Genomic DNA, 19,758 nt, shown 5'->3' on the forward strand with positions numbered 1-19,758 from the left:
AAGCGAGACTCACAAATGTCCATTTAAAATATGTTAAATAAAAATACAATCTAAGATATCAATATTCATACAATAGTTAGGCTTTAAGAAAAAAAATATAATAAATGAAATAGCTAGTGTTCTAAAATCATTAGTTTTTTTCTCCCCGCCTGCGCACTTGCTTCCCTCTCTCTCTCTCTCTCTCTCTCTCTCTCTCTCTCTCTCTCTCTCTAGCATCACTTTTCCCTCCCTCTTTCTCTCTTTCACATCTCCTCCCCCTTTCTCTCGACTCTGCAGTTCTCATCAATGAAGCCTCATTTGAATAATGCGCGAGCACTTTGGACCGGAGCCAATCAGCTGTCAGAAGAGCATGATAAATCGCAATGCATTATTGATAATAATAATTACTTTGACATGCGCATTTCTACTCGAGGGGCTAATTTCCCCCAACCTGGAGAATTTCTAAAGAAGAGGGACTAAATAGTCTTACTATTCGCCCCTGATGGTTGTAGGTTACCATGTCGAGGCGAAAGCAATCCAAACCACAGCATATCAATTCAGACGATCCCGCTTCGACACAAAATGGTAAGTTTGAGATGACACAAAACTTTGTTTTTATTTATTTTATTGCTCGTGTAGCCTACTGTAGATTATTAGTTTCATTTAATATCTGAAATATGAAATTATGCGTCAGTTGGATCACAACGAGCTTTATAAATCGTTAAATCAAAAAAAAAACTACATTAAATTAGTTACAAATGCGCTGAAACTTTGATGAATGTCTACTATAGCGGCAACTTCACTTGAGTTTTAAGAAAGAGGGTGGTTTGCTTCATTGTTGTTTTGTTTGTTTGTTAATTGTTTAGCTTATCTGATGTTTACGTATTTGCGATGTACGATGTCAGATATTTATCGGCGTTTTTATATTCGTCGAGTCAGCGACTTCTTGTTTTCTTACTTTTTGGTGAGTGTCGTAATTAAAAAAAAAACTATAATATAAAATTATTTTTCTATTTAGAGAAAGTGGAAATATTATTGAGCTTTTAAGAATGCTTGAAAAAAAAAACTCGTTAAATGTGTTTCTGCTTTGATCAGTTTTATCACTGGCTGATAAATGTACACGTATTTTCCAGACCATGCTCGTGTGTTAATATTTGATGTGGCGTTCTGGTATCACTGACCACTGTTAAACAAAGGTGCTCAACAGGTCGGCATGAAATGTGAGTCGCGAACAAGCTTGACCAGAGCAATAAATCCCCCACAGTTTCTTTTGGTTGCATATGGACAAGTGGATGGGGGATGGAAATGAAGTTGTGTGTAATGGGGGTGTAAATGTAAACTACATGACTCTTTTCACGACATACTGAAATGTGGTCATTCGTAAATAATGTATATAGATGTGCTTGTTAGACTGGGAAATGGGGTTTGTTTGTCTTGTTTGCTTTAAGTTGATTTTATTCAGTTTTGTTATATAACATAGCATGTTGAATTCTCTTTCAGTTAAGGTACAATCAGTGTGCAACACTGAAGGTATCAGTAAAGATACATTATATGCCTTGTTCATTGATCAAACGCCCCCATGTGGTGAGCTTTATACAGCGCAGGGTTTACGGTGTGTCCGTCCAATTGTCTAACCCTAAACAAATGGTTGAAACATGATTCATTTCTGGAATAATTTGTTTTAATAAAACCATTTTAAGGTTTTGTTTGCATCGCCACTGCTTCTTTAGACATTTAAGATGCAATCAAGGCCACCTCACTTTTGCAAGTGTTTTTATTAAAAAATAAATAAATGAATAGCTAACTCGTTTGCTTTCTCAAATGGATGTGCTGGTTGGTTGACTGCTGGCTCTGTGAGCAATGCAACTTGTTTTCTTTACTATTTAAGTTGTCTAGTGAACAATTATCATGTCCAGTTTCACTGTCAGAATGTTAACCGGTGGTCTTTCCCATTCATAAGAGATGATGAAATTTGCATTTAACAATGGCCCTGTTAAAAGGCCCTTCCTAATGGTGCTGCAGCTTAATTTGATTTGTTTAGCATTTCATTAGGACTGCCTAACAACATTTGTATGTTAAACAAACACCAGTCAAGCATATGATGTGCTGTTTTTGTGTATGTGTATATATGAGGAACATATAAATAGATGATGGAGGAGAAAATTTATATTTTATATGAACCTTTAGCTTTTTGTATTGGTAAATATTTCTAGTACAATTTGGGTATTTATTTTTGAACATGTTGCAAATGCTGTCCTCATCTGCTGGGACTGAATAGCTGTGAATGTGGCTGCTTAAAAAATCAACTGAAGTTTATGTAACATCTGTTTTTCCCAATGTTAAACATCTGTTTTATGCAAATTAAAATCCAATTATGCCACTAATTTCAGAACATAAGTAAAATAGGACTGTGTATATTTCATTACAACACTTTATGCCTTGTCTTTTCAATAGTGTATACTGATAACATTATATTTATCTATAATTTGTTCCATATTTACTGCACATTATCCTTGGGTCTTGAATATTAAGTCCATCTCTTGAACTTTTTCTCTTTGGTGCAGGGATCTTGCACAACGGTCAAGGTGAGGATGATGGCAATGATGCTAAGAGGCGACGATCAGAGGAGACGAGGGTTTGCGACAAATGTTGCGCAGAGTTCTTCGATGAGGGAGAGTTTCTCGAACATGAGAGAAATTGCACTAAGAGTCAGCAGGTGGTGATCATGAAAGATGGCGATGGGAGTGAAGTGACCCCTGATTTCTCCCAGCATTCTCCGGGTGATTTCCTTGGAAATCAGTCTACCAGTAATTCACATTCAAAGCATAGTGCAGAGTCCGAGGAAATGATGGAAGGAGAGATCATGCTGAACCAGGATGACCCCTCAAATCACCATCAAGATTTGTCTGGCAGTTCAGATGTGGGGTACATTGTATCTTCCAAATTGCAAGACTCTGTGACTCTGGAGTCCATGGCTTCTACTAAAGTTGCTGTAACACAACAGTCATCCAGTTCATTGAATCAGAAGTCTCCTCCCACACAACCACACGAAGATGCCTTTTTTGCAATCCCCATGATCCTGGAACAGCTGGTCAGTCTCCAGCAGCAACAACTGCAGCAGATTCAGCTAACCGAGCAGATACGCATCCAGGTGGCCATGATGGCACCTCAGAGTTTCCATGCAACACTGGGTGCCGCTGTGGATCCACTGAAAGCACTGGGTGCACATTTATCACAGCAGCTTTCAGCCGCAGCTGCCCTCATTGGCAAACGGATGGGCTCCCAGAACTTGTCCTTGGAAGCCTTAAAACAAGCCAAGCTACCTCAGTCTGCCACCATCCCCACATCCCTAACTGGAGGTTTGGTCTCCGTGCCCTTAAAAGCAGACTTGAAAGGACTTCCCGATTTAGCTAGCCGACTTCCAGCGCTGCTTCCTCAATCCCCAGGGGTCATGGGATTACAGAGTCCCTTTAATACCCTTGCAACAAGCATAGATTCCTCTAAAAAGGCAAAAAATAAGATCCCTGGCATGTTGGAGTCAAATATGGTCTCTGGTGAACCTATGTTCAGGCACAAATGCAAATTCTGTGGGAAGACATTTGGAAATGACAGCGCTCTACAAATCCACTTACGCTCACACACTGGCGAAAGGCCCTTTAAATGCAACATCTGTGGAAACCGTTTCACAACCAAAGGAAACCTTAAAGTGCATTTCCAGAGGCACAAAGAAAAATACCCACACATCAAGATGAATCCATATCCCGTACCAGAACACCTTGACAACATGCCAACAAACAGTGGCATCCCTTATGGCATGTCCATGCCCATAGATGAAAACAGTTTTGTGGACACCAAACCAGTGCAGGGGCTTCCCTCGACAAGTCTCCATCCACCAGTGCTCCAAGGATTCAAGCCCTCATATGATATTCCAGTAGGTGGGGACCTCTACTCCCAGAGGCCTTCTTCATCTGGCAGCGACGGTGCATCCATTTCTTCTGGCATGTTTGGTCAGGAGATGGCGGGACTGGATCAAGGCAAAGATTCCTCTGATTCATTGCACCACATAAACGGTAATGGTCTATCTGGCGAAAATGGCTCTGATACTGCAAAACTTCAGCAGATGGTGGATGGCTTGGATAAGAAGACAAATGACCCCAATGAATGTGTTATTTGTCATCGAGTGCTGAGCTGCCAAAGTTCCCTCAAAATGCATTACCGCACACACACTGGTGAGCGACCGCACAAATGCAAAATCTGTGGCAGGGCTTTCTCCACCAAGGGCAACCTTAAAGCTCATTATGGTGTTCATAGGGCCAACACTCTCCTTAAAATGCAACACTCTTGTCCTATTTGTCATAAGAAGTTCACCAATGCAGTTGTACTTCAGCAGCATATTCGTATGCACATGGGTGGCCAGATTCCCAACACCCCTCTCCCAGAGAATCAGTTCGAAAGTCCTGAAGCACTGGATGCTAGCATGACTGAGGAAAAGAACATTGACTCCACTGGCCACGAAGAGAGTATGGAAGAGCAAGACTTGGATTTGGACAATCAGGAGAAGCTGAACCTCTCTACAGAGCCCCAGCCCGCTGATAAAGATCAGGCTTTCCAAGGTCCACCATCTATGCTTACAGGCATTGCCGCCCTGGAGAACCACATGAAGAGCCTCACCTCTGCACTGATCCTTCAACGACAAAGCAGCACTGCTTCTGAGAGTGATGGTGGGCTGAAAGATTCCCCTTCAGGGTCTGGAGAAATGGATTACAAGAACGGCCACAGTCCAGCTGTGTCAGATTCTGTGTCCTTTCACTCTTTGTCCCCTAGAGACGGTCCCCTGAGTAATGGACAATCAAAATCACCAGAATCCACAAACCCAGATGATGGAGTAAAATCCAGACCTGACTCTGAAGCACCTCAAGATTTTAGCGAAAACAGTGGCGCACTGGACTTGACGTCAAGTTTTAACCCAAAACCTATCAAAGAGGAGCCAGGCTTGTCCATCTCCAATGGCGAACATGGTACGTTTTGTTATTTTCAACATGCTTAACATGGCACCGACATTTCCTCTTGATGTTTTACCTATACGTTTTCTTCTCTCTTAGGTTCCAGTCAGTTACCATTTGTGAGGGTGCCTCCAAATCTGGTCAAACTGGAGATGCAGATTCCTCCTGAGACTCCCATAGGCGCTCATGGCCTCTACAGCTCCCAACTGCCCCAAGGAGCTACCACTCCTCCAGTTACTTCTGGTGCTCCTCGTCGCACCTCCAAGCAGCATCTCTGCAATATCTGTGGGAAGAACTTTTCATCGGCAAGCGCCCTGCAAATCCATGAACGTACACACACGGGCGAGAAGCCATTCATTTGCACAATTTGTGGCAGGGCTTTCACGACAAAGGGAAACCTTAAGGTGAAGATGTTTTCTAGACTTCAGATTTTGTCAGTGAATTAATTTGAAAATTAGGACTTCATTTACCATACGCACCTCATCAGTATATCCAGTTCTGTGACTAGTATTAAATCTCCAGCACGTGCTTTCAGATGTTTTCACAAGCTACACAAACCACTTTCATTATCGCAGGTGATTCATTGCTGATAATGAACTCGATATTGCGTTTCTTGTGAACTATAGCTCTGTTTAGTAAATGCCGCTCCATTTGAAAGCACATGCTTGATCCTACAAAAACGCATTTGAGTTATCATGCAGCCCTATTGAAAACTAATATCTTGTGTATATTGCAGCAACTCTTACTGACTCTTGTTTCCTATTTTACAGGTGCATGTTGGGACCCACATGTGGAATAATACAGCAAGGCGAGGTCAACGCCTCTCGTTGGATAACCCAGTAGCTTTAATGGCCATGGGCACAGAGTCCAAGATGAAACCAGACATGCTGCCACCCCCAAAGGATTTGATTCCCCCACCAATTAATTTCAACCCATCAATGTGGAACCAGTATGCAGTTGCCTTCACAAATGGGCTGACCATGAAGACCAATGAGATTTCAGTCATCCAAAATGGAGGCGTTCCTCTCCCAGGAGGTCTCGCTGGAGGTCCTTTAGTGGGCTCTACTGGGGGAATAACAAAGATTGAGACTTCTCAGATGGGCATCCCTGGCACAATTGCAGAAATGGAAAAGAATGGCTCTGATAGCATAGCAAAATTTCCACATTTTATGGAGGAGGGTAAAGTGAATTAGATGGTGAAATGACTACAGACAGATGTTCCCAATCAACGGCCTGCATTGTGCTAATGAGTAGGCTTAAATGTTAGGAATTGGGCTATTTATTAATTCAGTCCTTAGTTGGTACAACCAATTCCTACATGTAACGTTGCATTTAAGAAGTTGCAAATTTACATACACTTGTTAAATGAGCCTCGACCCTAAAATGGGCCATGCCTTCCTTTTTGGACTCTTATATGCTATCGATTACTTCTAGTTGAATCTGATCTAACTACTGTAGTTTTTCTTTTCCTTCTCTCTCTAATATATGCGGGTATTTTGTTTCTAGAATTGAATGTAAATCTTACTTGAAATGGCTTTATTCCAGAGCAGTCTCATAAAAGTGATGGGGTACTCTTTGTGAGTTGCATTTGGCTCAGCTCTATGACCCTCAGGAAGATCTCAGCCACAGGTGACCTGAGATCTCCATGTTTTAAGTTTAACATCTTGTTTATCTCTGCTTGACTACACATAGTCCTGTTGTTAGTTGTGTTCCATTTAAAGTTCAGTAGTCACAAATAACATTCATTGCAAAGGTGTTCGTGGAATACGTGCCTAGATAAATTGACCATTCCACACAATCTACTGAAAATTTGTTTCAATGATGGACATAATGAGTAGTTATAGTATAGGTTTGTTTTGATTTCACTAAGTTATTATAAATTGTTTGACCCTATAGTTGCTATTTGCGCTTAATACCAAAAAATATTTTGCTAAGTGCCTGTCTTGGAGTGCTTTTCTCCCTCTCATCTGCCCCCCCCCCCCCCCCCCCCCCCCTTAAACCCTTGCCCTCTCAAAAGACACCACAGGATTGTAATAAAGGCCTTTCTTTTATTTAGATATTTATTTATATCTTTATTTTTCCTCATTCTGCTAAGATCTGATGTAAACCAGGCATATGTCATTTATTCAAGGAACTTTTTTTTGTTTCTTGGGCTCGTCATTTAGAGATCATTTGCTTGCTTTCTGCCGTTTTAGGACCCACTGAGTTTTAGAATTCTGTAAATTTGCCATTTACCATGCATTTTATACTTGTGAGCTAAGCAGGCATGCCTATCTTGTCTCTGAATATCAGCAGTCATTCTAATCCTGGGAAAGAGTCATGGTTTGCTTCCCAGTTGTGTATTGTTGTGGGGAAATGTTTTTGAGATCGTAGTCGTGCATTCTTGAGTTAAAGGAATGAACTTGTGTGTATGCACACAGAGTAACTAAACCTTAGAGACTTAACGCTGGTCAAATTTCTACCTCATTTAGAATTTTTTTTTCTTCCTTTTTTTTTTTTTTTTTTTTTTTTGGCATTGTGTTTGGAGTTATGGTTGCATTGTGCCCCCGTAACCTGCTGATTTCTGTAAAATAATGAATGTATCCCCAGACACTTTGCACAACATTTGTTCAGAATGGGCAGACCCCTCCTGTAAATCCTCCTCCTAATATGCATTTACCAAGTTGTGCCTTTTTTTTCTAGATGTAAAAAAAAAAAAAAAAAAATGGTTGTATCATCTCTTGAAAAAATGGGGTCATGTCTGTATGATTGTTCAAATGTTGAGTCTGTTTTAGGCTTGTTTACAATGTAGACTTTTTTTTTTTTTTTTTTGTAAATGTTTGCTTTTGTTTTTTTTCCATTTCTGTTCTGATATTTTGAGAATAAAAACAAGGATGACTTTTCCAAAACTTTGTCTAAATCAACATGCAGTCGTTACTGTTATAGGAACAATTGATGATACTCCAATGTACTTTCAAGAATGCAGTGGAACTACTATGGTAACGTTAGATTTTTTATTTATTTATTTACAAGTCCTTTACAAGAAAACCATAGTATTAGCATGGTTTATGTATATTTTACATGTTTTAATGTAAAAAAAAAAATTAATCACTATCACTTTGGAATTATAAGGTTATGAGCAGTTTCAAATATTGTGCTTAAAAGTTTTTGCATTCCATATAATGATATGGAGAACAAGTCTTTCATACCTCAGTCTAATGTAAGTTCTCACAGAATAAGGATATGCAAAGAACAAAGTTATGACAGAAATGGTAGATAGAATCTTCTAAATCCATGTTGAAAACTTGACTAACTTCTGTTTTAGGCGAAAATTTGTTCAACATGAAAACAGGATATGCCTACTACTAACCACACAACAGTGTGGTGAACCAAAAAAAAAAAAAAAAACGTATTACCACAGCAATCTATCCAGCGTCTGAATAATTCGAATGAATAAAATAAATGATAAGCAAAGATAATAATGCCTGTGAATGGCTGAGAGACACAGGCCAAAGCTGATGAGGTTGTGTCCCATCATGTTGAACGCGCGCAGCCCTAACATGCACAGAAGCCTCCGCCCAGCGCGCGAGCGAATGCTGCTCCACTGCGGACAACAATGACGGACAACATTCCGATGCAGCCCGTCCGACACAAAAACCGACATGACAACAAAAGAAGAGACGGGTAAGAGCACGAAACGACGTTACATGACAACAAAACCGCTTCGGCTGGAAAACGGAGGCTTGTTTATGGGTGATAGCATTGTGGCTAACACCAATGCAACCCTTAACCAGCAAAATGCTGTCGATAACGACATTATTTCGCGATTTAACACTGGTTAACTCATTATTTTTGTTACGATTTCTTAATATAGCATTGAATATTCGTTATGAAGATGTCGTCTGAGCGATACTAGAGTGTTGTATATGGGAGTGGCAAGTGAACATCCGGGACACAGGTGAATTGTTAAGGATGTATCTCAATATTTAAAGAAAAAAAAAATATGTCTCCCTATGCATTATGCTCTTTTTGGCCAAATATTATCGGTGTGATGATTTTAAGGCCTTTTGAGAGGATGGCCGACCCTTGGCACCTGACCAGTCTTTGATTGCCATATAATGTCCAGCTATTTGTAAGCACTTGTTTCCGTGAAAATGCCACTATTGCTACAATTATTGATGCTGTAACTCTGTGGCTTTCACTAAGCAAAAAAAGTACCGTAGTGCTTACATGTTTTCTAGACGTGTATCATGGTGGTACCATAGTATTCCTTTAAATCCCTAAGAATACCATGTAAATGCATTGCATATATACATTTCTAGGTACTAATTATAGTCAGTGTTTTACATACACTAATCATTCTCTCTAAAATAATTAAATTGCATTACTTATTACTAATTACGTTCTAAATCCAATAGAGGATTTACACAGGATAGACATGAAACTGCTCTATTAATTCTTTAAAATAAATTGCATAAATTATTCTTGAATTGACCGTGGTATTTAAATGGAGATGTTTGCATTAAAACAAACATTTTAACATTAGATGTTAAATTTTGATGTTATATCAGTTATGTTTGATATAGAATGGTTCTATAATGCAATTACACGAGAAGCAACTTTAATTAAATTACAAAAAAAGAAAGAAAAAGTAATACCTCTAACACAGTGATTATTGTGTATAATTAAAAATGAAATAAACACAAAAATCTGTGTTTAATGCAAAACTGTATTGTTTTTTTTTTTGTTTTTTTTTTTGGTTTGTTTCTAAATGTATTTTCAAGACAGCTATAGCTCGTGTACAAAAAAATAAAATAAAATGCAAGGTTTAAATTCACAAATTGAGTTTATGTCTATAAGCTGTTGTCATTCAGTAATGCGTCACATATACGGAAGTAATATATATATTAGGGGTGTAACGATACGCGTATTCGTATTGAACCGTTCGGTACGACGCTTTCGGTTCGGTACGCGGTACGCATTATGTATACCGAACGGTTCGTTGGAGTAATTAATTATATTTGAAAAAAAAAAAAAAAGAGAGAGAGAAATATAATGATATGCGTTCAACAAGGTAGCCCAATAACCCAAACAACTGTAACAGGCAACGCCCCTGACACTCCCGAAGAAGAAAAAAACACCATCTTATATGTTTATGTTAGGCTACTCAGCAGGCGCTCGCTCACTCAGTACGCGCTGAAGGCTCGTTGCAAAATAGCCAATGCGTTGAACAGACTAGAAATGAGAAGATCCTCCAATAACCAACAGGTCTGGTGTTTGGGTGCACTTTGGATTCCCTTTAAGCTATAATGGTGATGGCAAGAGAGTGGTGGATAAAAAAACAACGGTATGTCGCATCTGCAACATGACAGGGTACACCAGCGGGAATACAAAAAAAAAAAAAAAAAAAAAAAACACCAGCGGGAATATCTGGGATATATGCGTCAGTACTATCTGGGAAAAGACGAAAAAAAGGAGAAACATGCACGCAGCAAACTATCCCTGCAGCATTTAGACACTATAGCTTACAGGGAATCCAACCCAAACACCAGACCTGTTGGTTATTTTAGGATCTTATATTTCTGGTCTGTTAAATGCATTCGACATTTTGCAACGAGCCTTCAGCGCGTGCTGAGTGAGCGAGCGCCTTAGGGGCCGTTCACATATCGTGCCTAAAAACGCATGGAAAACGCTAAGCGCGTCTTTCTCCTCCTTTCCAAAGCGCTCGGGCAGAAGCGCTCATGAGGCGTCTGTCTTTGCTAAGCAACAATGACGTGCTCTCTCCATGAGACGCGGAAATTTCAGCGAAGGATAAATGGATTTGCAGCTCTAAAAATCGCTTGCAGTAGCTCTGCTACTAAATTTATTTCAAAATTGCAATCCATATACAACTATGATCAGCTGATCCTTCATCTTGGCTGAGCTCTCAACGTTGTTACGGGAAAGGATGAAGCTGATTGGTTGGTTCTTGTCACATGACCCGCGGTGCGCTTGCGGCATTCTGAAAAGTTGAGATGTTTTTACATTTTGCTGTATCTAAAACGTATCGAACCGAACCGAACCGAACCGTGACATCAGTGTATCGTATCGAACCGAACCGTGAATTTTGTGAACCGTTACACCCCTAATATATATATATATATATATATATATATATATATATATTAGTTCTTAATAAGAGTTTGTTTGATGAAGGTGTTAGTAAGTGGTAGATGGTGAAAGCTAATATTTACTGACACGGTTTTGTTGCTTGCTTGAAAGTATTTCTGTGGCTGCAGTGACATTTCAGCATCCAGTCTTCCATTTCTGTATAATTTGAAGTGCTTTGTGAATCAAGCCACGTGTAATGTCCATGATGATGTTGTGTATTTAGGTGTTGCCCGTGGTCCAGATGCTGCGGTGGGGGAGATTTCCGTCCTCGGACCGTGTGGTTGGGTCACCCGGAAAAGAGAGAGCAGAGATACCCAAGAAATGTCATAAACAATCAGAAATACAATTTCTTCACCTTCCTGCCAGGGGTGAGTGACTACGAACGTTGGTGTTAACCACCAGAGTAATTCAAGGACGTGTTGAGCAACGGTCTAGGTTGCTTAACATGTTTTTTAATTGCTCTGGTGGTCAACCATGAGCAGTTTGAAACATTTAGGTAAGGTGTGTTGCTTTTGTGAGCAGAGTTTGGATTTTCGACATGTACCAAAGTCTGTAATTTTGACATTTTGACCAATAAGCAACCACTTAGTCACACATTGCAACCGCCCAGTACACACAAGCAACTTTTTGAGTTTTGCACAAGCACCACTTGCTTTTCACTGCAGAAAATGTAAAAGTCTGGTTTCTTCACGCCGTGCCGAGCACCAGTTTTGAAAACAACCTTGACCAGATTGCTGTATGGATAATTTTGTATAATTTTGCATTGTAAATGCCTTCCGGTTATTTTGCATGTTTTGAAGGACAAATGATAAAGTTAAATTCGTAATGTTTTGTAAATGAGTACCAGGAACTCTGTCATATATCAGAATGCAAACAGAGAGGTAGTTTAATGTAAGCACTTGAAGCTCTGTTTAATATGGCCAAAACACATGTAATTCTAGCTGAATGGTGTGTGTTTCATAGTTGATGGAAATATGTTGAAATGAATTTGAAAATGTTTCAAGAAAGCCTTTAGTAGCAGGCCATAGTAGTACCATGCTTTTTTAGGACATGTACTATGGCAATAACATGATTTCTCTGAAGCATGATATATAAATATGATATACAGTGTGGTTCAAAATTAAGTTTGGGGTCAGTAAGATAATTTTTTTAATAGAAATAAACACTTTTATGCAGGAAACATGCCGGTAAAGACATTCATAATATAATTTATAATTTTTTATTTATTTAATAAAAATAGTTTTTATTTGAACTTTGTATTCATCAAAGAATCCTGAAAGAAAAAGTGTTTATTTAATATTAAGCACCACAGCTGTTTTAAGCATCAATAATAATAAGAAATGTTGAGCAGGAAGGATCAAGTGACACTGAAGACTGGAGGGATGAGGCTGAAAATACAGCTTTGATCACAGACATAAATTACATTTTAAACAATATTAAAACAGAAACCAGCTGTATTGAATTGTAATAATATTTCAGAATATTGCTATTTTGAATGTATTTTTGATTAAATAAATGCAGCCTTGGTGAGCATAAAAATCTTCTTTCAAAAACACACCAACACCACACTTTTGAACAGTATGAATATTCAGTACCATGGTACAATTATTTTTACCAAGTTTTGTTCAAACCACGAGATATAAAACGATATCAAATCAGGTTTCATGTCCTCATCATCATGTGCTTGTGTTTATAGGTGTTGTTTAACCAGTTCAAATACTTCTTCAACCTGTACTTTCTGCTTCTGGCCTGCTCACAGTTTGTGAATGAGCTCAGATTAGGGGCTCTGTACACATACTGGGTTCCTCTGGTGAGTCAGTTTCGTTGAAATAAATAGTCCTAATATTAATGTTCACGATCAAATTTGAATACATTTTTTAACATTTACTTGATTTTTTCTTAAGGGTTTCGTTTTGATTATTACAATCGTAAGGGAAGCTGTCGAGGAGATCCGATGTTTCCTACGAGACAAAGAGGTCAATTCACAGATCTACAGTAAACTCTCCACAAGAGGTGAGCCATTGTTTCCACGTATAAAGCGTGTGTGTGTGTGTGTGTGGATTTATTGGATGAAGCTGATTCCTTACGCCTAGATTTGTTAGTTAAATGCGTGTTGTAAATGTTGCGAAGTGAACAATCAGCTGGAGAGAGTTATTTGCTAGTTTTGTATATTTTTAATGTACCCGTTTTATTGTTTGCCATGGAGTTAAATGTTGATTCCCCATGCAATGAATTGTTGTGTAAATGTCTTTTAATTAGCAATCAGTTTTAGTTTTTGTTTGTTGTAAGCCTAAATAGTTTTTAAGGTGATTCAGCGCACATGCATTTGTAATGTAGGGACTAAATGTGCATTGCAAATATTTGCAATGAGCAGTCAAATACCAGATTGCATTTTTTTTTTTACAATAATTTTTGTTGTTTTAAGCGCAGTATATATATATAAATATATCCATATATATTAATCCAGTCTTTGGTGATAATATAGCAAATTGCGAAGTTTACAAGAATGCCAAATTAAGGGAAGGATTTTAAGGTATTTGCAAACTTTTTCATGTAATTGCTATGTAAAAACACGGTAACAATGCTACGCTGCCTTCTTTTACTAAATGAGGCGTGCAAAAGTATGCAGATGCATTAGCCATAAAGCAAACTGCTGTTTGTCTTTAATTTGATGTAGGGATGTAAATTGTATCATATACTGGGGGATGAAAAGCGCCTGACAATAAAAGAGGAAGAGAACCTCCTGTTGTTTCCATCAGCTGCCTTCCTTTGATCTGGCAGGCTCTCTTCTCTCATAAACCCAGTGTGTGTGCGCTCGGCAGGAACAGCCTCCATATAAGGCTCTTAGAGCAGAGCTGTGGCATGTCCTGGCTACCTGGCTTCTGATTGCCCTGCCCAGACCAACAGCGATGAAAAACATCAAAGTTCATCATATTTTAACTGGCCCTCGACTCGTGTTTTTAATAGACTCACACCATTAAAGGTGGGTGTGGGATTTATGGTCGCAAGTCACACCTTCCGGAGCAGAACACGGCTTTTCCTGGTTTCTGGAAGTTAGAAAATTAAGGGGATGATATGATACCAAGTGACCAACCTGTAGGGGAACAGTTTAAACCAGTGGAGTTTCTTTAAAAAATTAGGTGGTAGGTATAAAATAAATGAATAATTAATCAAAACCCAATATAGCCAACACTGATTTAAATGTTTATTCGTATAAAACAAATCTGCTACAATGTAGTACTGACCTAAGTGCAATAAAAGTGTCCTTTTATTCCAAAAAGAATGCACATATACATATGTGCTAATGTCTTACATATGCATTGGTAAAGGTCACCACAGGGGTTAAAGGTCCCTGACCTTTTCCAAACAATTTTAGCTGTGCATTTTTTCAATGCAATGAGAGATTGTTCTCACAGCACTCTTGTAAAGCCACATAGGAGGGTATTGTCTAAAAACAAATGCAAATCTTATATGCATTCAGAGGTTTTGAGAAATCTGAATGGGGACGTTAAGAAGGATTAAATATGTGAATCTTCACTGGAGGTTTGCCAATGAATATGCACACTGTATGAGGGTTGAATATCAGGGAATTTATTTTTAAATAACGAGCTCTGCTCTGAAATATGCAATTGTCTAGAAATTGCTGAAAATTGTGGGACCTTGAAATCAATTGAATTTTTGTGGATTTTAGGCATTGCATTTTCAAGGTTGCTTGTGATTGTTTTTAAATGTTTAAAATGATTGTTGTATGCATCAGCTACAGTTTTCACACTTTTATTTATTTATAGTCTGATTTTCTCTTCGTCTCCCTCCGCAGGAACTGTGAAGGTGAAAAGTAGTGGCATCCAGGTTGGAGATCTTATCATTGTTGAAAAGGTTGGTTTGCTAATCAGCTCACTCATTGTTAGGTATTGAGATCTTCAGACAAACGGCATCTGATACCTCTCAATGCTTTAGCTGTTTACCTTCTCCTGAGATTAAGGCTTTCGGACCCCTGTGAGGGGCAGGAAGACATAACAAGCTTTATATGTATATGTAGAATGAAAATAGTGCTTGAATGAGCATTTTCAAAACAAAAACCTATGGCTTTTGCAACATTAAAGCTTAATTTGAATATACATCTAAAAAATTGAACGTTTGGATTGTATGTATTTATTTTTTATTAAAGTAACCAGTGGACCATTCGGGTCTATGAGCATTTCATGCTGGAAAGAGCTGTCAATCATTTTGAATGACTGAAGCATGTGACCCGAGGCCAGTGGTTGGTTATTAGTAATCCTGCCTAATTCCACTCTGGTATTTAGTGTTGCCTTTTGTTCAACTTTTTGCCATGCAGACTGAAGCCTATTTTAAGTGAGTTGCGCTGTCGGTTTCCCTCTGCGAAGTCTGAGAACATGAAATATGAGACGCGGCCGCAGTCTCCAATTACCCACCAGGCTAATTTTCTTAAAAATGATGATTTTACACAGAAAGACGGCTCTCACAGGCTGCACTCAATCTGGTTTTGTTAAAAAGCACATTTAAAAAACTTATTAGTCAGCCTCATGTGTGAATCTAATGAAAGCATGTCCATATCACATTCTTTTCACCCCAGACTTAATATATATATATATATATATATATATATATATATATATATATATATATATATATATATATATATATATATATATATATATATATATATATATATATATATATAAAAAACAGTATTTGCATGTTTTGCATAAAGAAATAAAGAAAATGCATTATAGCATTTCTGATGTTTTCCTCACCAAAGTCTCTTTGCATCTAGAATTTGTTATTCACATTTTTCTAATTAGGTTTACTGTAGCTTTAATGACAGTATTTTGTTTACTATATTACATTAATATTATATATTATTTTATTGTAATTTGTATTTGCATGTTTTACAAAAAGAAAGGCATTATGGCATTATTTTCCACTCCAAATTCCCATTAACATCTCATAGCACTTGGAATTTACTTAAAAATAAATTTAAATTATTATTATTGTAATTCATATTATTCTAATTATGTTACTAAAATATAATGGTGTTTTAAAAATGTGCATAAATTAAACTATTATAGGTTTTGCATTATGGTAATGAAAATTATCGGTGGGACTGTATGCGTAATTGCCATGAACATCATGCAAAAATTCTATATAATAAAATATGATCTTTATTTTTTTTTTTTTTTTGGGGTGGAATGTCAGGTTTAGAAGTTTTTGAATTGTTCGACTTGATAAATCAGTTATGTCAGCATCTATCTGCCACTTTCTGGCAAGCATTGTATTTCACCTTCAATGTAATATGTTTGATCTTCTTACCCTAATCTGTGGAAAATCCAATTTGGTTTAATATTTAGAGCTTGCATGTGGGTTATGGGTTGCATATAGTAAAAGCCTAATTGATTAAAAGCGTAGCCCACATTTGAGAGACCGAAGTCACTTCCAATGTTTTGAAACGTCTGCATGGTGAATTCATCTTCTAATAACCACAAACAGAGCTGGGAGTGAAGCGGGGGTCAGGCCGGGTGGATCGGGCGGTCAGAGCTGCCACGGGGCACCACCCAGTGATTTGCTGTGGGTTGTACTCTTGAAACCAGCCGAATACTGATCACTGAGTAGATTAAAGCCAAACTGAACATATACAACTGAACCAAAGTGACTGCTCCTGACCAAACGCTTGAGTTTGTGTCTTTACTCTTTATCTTTTACTTTTTTGTCTCTCTTTCTTCTCCTCCAATCCCTATCTCTCCCTTTATAGAATCAGCGTGTTCCTGCTGACATGATCTTCCTAAGGACCTCTGAAAGAAATGGTAAACATCTGTCGGTCATTCATCCAAATTTCCCAAACTCTGGCCCAGGGGAAATGACATGGCCGCGAGGGCAGCTGCCTGTAGATGGAGGCATTAGTTTAATGAGTTATGCTGAAATTGCCCAGAAAGATGGCATGCATTGTGATTTTTGACATTCTCTATAAAACACTGACTGCTTTAGATTAGGGTGACCAGACGTGCCAGTTTCCAGTGTCCTGTTCATGCTTGTTTGATTGCATACAATGTGTGAATTTAATTTCACCTTTATTTGTAGTTTTAGAAGAAAATAACTCATTTAACAACACAATTAAAAGCAACCACAAACAGATTTATGGACTGAACATATATTTATATTTATATAATTTGTAAATATGTATTTCGGACAGAATATAAATATGTGTGTATATATTTTATTATGTGTGTAAAATTATTTGTACATATTTATTTTTATATTGATTAATTACCAGATTATAAAATTTAATTTCAAATGTATTTTTCATTTTAGATTAATAAAAACATAAATAAAATTAAGAAACCGTAAACAATACAATTAAAAACAATCACAAACAAACTTTATAGACAAAAAATATATTTATTTTTATTATATGTTTATGTTATTTGCTTATATTTATTTTTATATTGTAAAATATAAAAATTGTATATATATATATATGTTTATAGGGTAAATCTTTAATTTATTTGTTGTTTTTTTAGAATAAAAAAAATTAGAAAAATTAAACAAGACAATTAAAAACAATCACAGACAGACATATTTATTTTTATATTTATATTATTTGTATATATTTGTTTTTACATTGCTTTGTATTTATATAGTATTTATTTATAGCATAGTATTTATTTATCCCATTAGATTCATGCAGTAATTATTTAGATGATTAACATTATTACCAATTTAATTTGACATTATTGTCGAGAGACATTATTTCATAAGCGTGCTGATAGCTAAATATAGAGTATGCTTTGTACTTTTTCTTTACTGCATTTACCATGAACACAAAATTACATTTGTCTCTTTAAAAAAAGTATTTCACACTACCTCTCTGTAGATCCTGTGTTGAGACTGAAAATGCCATCTTGGATGACAATCATTTTGTCTTTCAAATTTCAAGGTAGCCAGGAGGTAAATCAAGGCATGCAAAGTAGCTGAAATTTTAAAGATGAGACACTGCAAACAAATTTAAAGTGCCATCAGGAAGGAAAAAAGACAATGTTTCATCAGAATAAGCAAATTGAGGAAAGCATTAAGGTGTGGTTTTGTTCCTTAGGTAGGTTACTAGGCGGTTGCTTACGAGACCAAATAGTTCATAAAACAACTTTTTAGTCTCCTTTTTTTTTGTAGGACTTGTCAAATTAGCAGTGACTAGTTGCTTTAAATAATTTTTTTATTTTTGGTCACTGGTTGTGTTGGAATTCCACCTGGTTCAGATTTCTTTTTGCAGGGGTATGGAAGTTGCCAGTAGTAGTGGATGTGTTAGTTTTACGGGAAGGGAAGCATTGTTATCTTCCCACAGATGGACACCATTAGGCAGTTATTAAGAGTCCAGGGTTGAATGGCAGAGCGACATATCTTTAAATGAGTGAGGGAGGGCTGGGTGGGTGACATGCTCTAATGGCAGCACTAGCTTGAGGCTAACTGGAGTTGTTTGCATGACTAGCAGTTCAGTTTGGCTGGCGATCACATTAGTTTAGACGCTGCATGCTGTGGGCAAAGGTATTTAAATCAGTCAGTCAGTAAAAGAGAGTCACACTGCCCTCTGGAGTTCAGCAGAAAGACATTGCAATAAAATGTTCAGTTTTAAAACAATGTTTTGGGATATCAAACTGACTTTTCGATGTGTGTTTAGACATTTGTTGCTGATTTTTGTCATAAAGGCTCCTGTTTTCTGAGGACTGATCAGTTGGATGGAGAAACCGACTGGAAACTACGCCTCCCTGTGTCCTGTACACAGAGACTCCCTACTGCTGCTGTGAGTTTCATCCATCATTCATTTATTATGCCATTAAAAGTCATAGAAAGAGCATTGGACTTTAGCATAAATCATATCTCAGTTGGATCTGATCTTCAGCCAGTTCACAACAGACAGAGACATGCATTCAAACAAATGTCACACTAACATAGCAGTGGTATTTTTTGACCTTGTCAAAGTCAAAAGTCAACTTTATTGCCATTTTTTGCACATTGCATGGATAAATTCGGTCAGTTGTCAAACAGAAATTATTTAGTGACTTCGTAGACCATCACAAGGACTGAAAAATACAACAGTGTGTATGGACAATAAATACAAACGGAGTACACAGAAAAAATAATTAACTGATATACCGTTGGTACTCCACCAGAATGCCTATAACCGGCATAATCAGTCACACGTAAACTCGAAATCACCATATACTATAAAAGCCCTATTTTTCATCCTTATAGTTTGTTTGTTATAGTTAATCACAGAAGTTAAATTCAGTTTGAATGCTATTTCATATTGTCATGAACAGCTTCTTCTAGCCATTTAATGTGTTCCCTCAGGATCTACTGCAGATCAGGTCATTTGTTTACGGCGAGGAACCGAACATTGACATCCATAACTTCATCGGTACCTTCACTAGAGTGAGTACACATCTCATCGCTCGATCATAGTGGCGTCAGAACTAGCAAAACCCACACTGAACAGCCTTGTGTTTTGCATTTGACAGGAAGATGGAGACCCTCCAGTCAGTGAAAGTCTGAGCATTGAGAACACTCTCTGGGCGAGCACTGTCATTGCTTCTGGTAAACAACAAAAAATCATCTCATATAAATAAAATCATATCAA

General features: G+C 37.5%; 2 protein-coding genes across 2 annotated transcripts in view; both read left to right on the forward strand.

The window, feature by feature from the left end:
* The first annotated feature begins 279 nt into the window (after positions 1 to 279).
* Positions 280 to 7,881, forward strand: sall4 (spalt-like transcription factor 4). Its single transcript, XM_052541357.1, has 4 exons — positions 280 to 564; positions 2,544 to 4,997; positions 5,082 to 5,386; positions 5,753 to 7,881. The coding sequence occupies exons 1-4, from the start codon at positions 498 to 500 to the stop codon at positions 6,173 to 6,175; spliced, it is 3,249 nt and encodes a 1,082-aa protein (XP_052397317.1). The 5' UTR covers positions 280 to 497; the 3' UTR covers positions 6,176 to 7,881.
* A 509-nt stretch (positions 7,882 to 8,390) lies between these two features.
* LOC127944932 (probable phospholipid-transporting ATPase IIA) overlaps positions 8,391 to 19,758 on the forward strand; it is a 56,647-nt gene continuing 45,279 nt past the window's right edge. Inside the window, exons 1-9 of the mRNA XM_052541359.1 lie at positions 8,391 to 8,645; positions 11,335 to 11,479; positions 12,808 to 12,921; positions 13,016 to 13,124; positions 14,929 to 14,987; positions 16,882 to 16,933; positions 18,827 to 18,921; positions 19,473 to 19,553; positions 19,640 to 19,715. Coding sequence (XP_052397319.1) covers positions 8,578 to 8,645; positions 11,335 to 11,479; positions 12,808 to 12,921; positions 13,016 to 13,124; positions 14,929 to 14,987; positions 16,882 to 16,933; positions 18,827 to 18,921; positions 19,473 to 19,553; positions 19,640 to 19,715 — 799 coding nt within the window. The 5' untranslated portion in view covers positions 8,391 to 8,577. The remainder of the gene's footprint in view (positions 8,646 to 11,334; positions 11,480 to 12,807; positions 12,922 to 13,015; positions 13,125 to 14,928; positions 14,988 to 16,881; positions 16,934 to 18,826; positions 18,922 to 19,472; positions 19,554 to 19,639; positions 19,716 to 19,758) is intronic.

This window comes from Carassius gibelio, chromosome A23, assembly GCF_023724105.1.
Source record: "Carassius gibelio isolate Cgi1373 ecotype wild population from Czech Republic chromosome A23, carGib1.2-hapl.c, whole genome shotgun sequence".
Classification (NCBI taxonomy): domain Eukaryota; kingdom Metazoa; phylum Chordata; class Actinopteri; order Cypriniformes; family Cyprinidae; genus Carassius; species Carassius gibelio.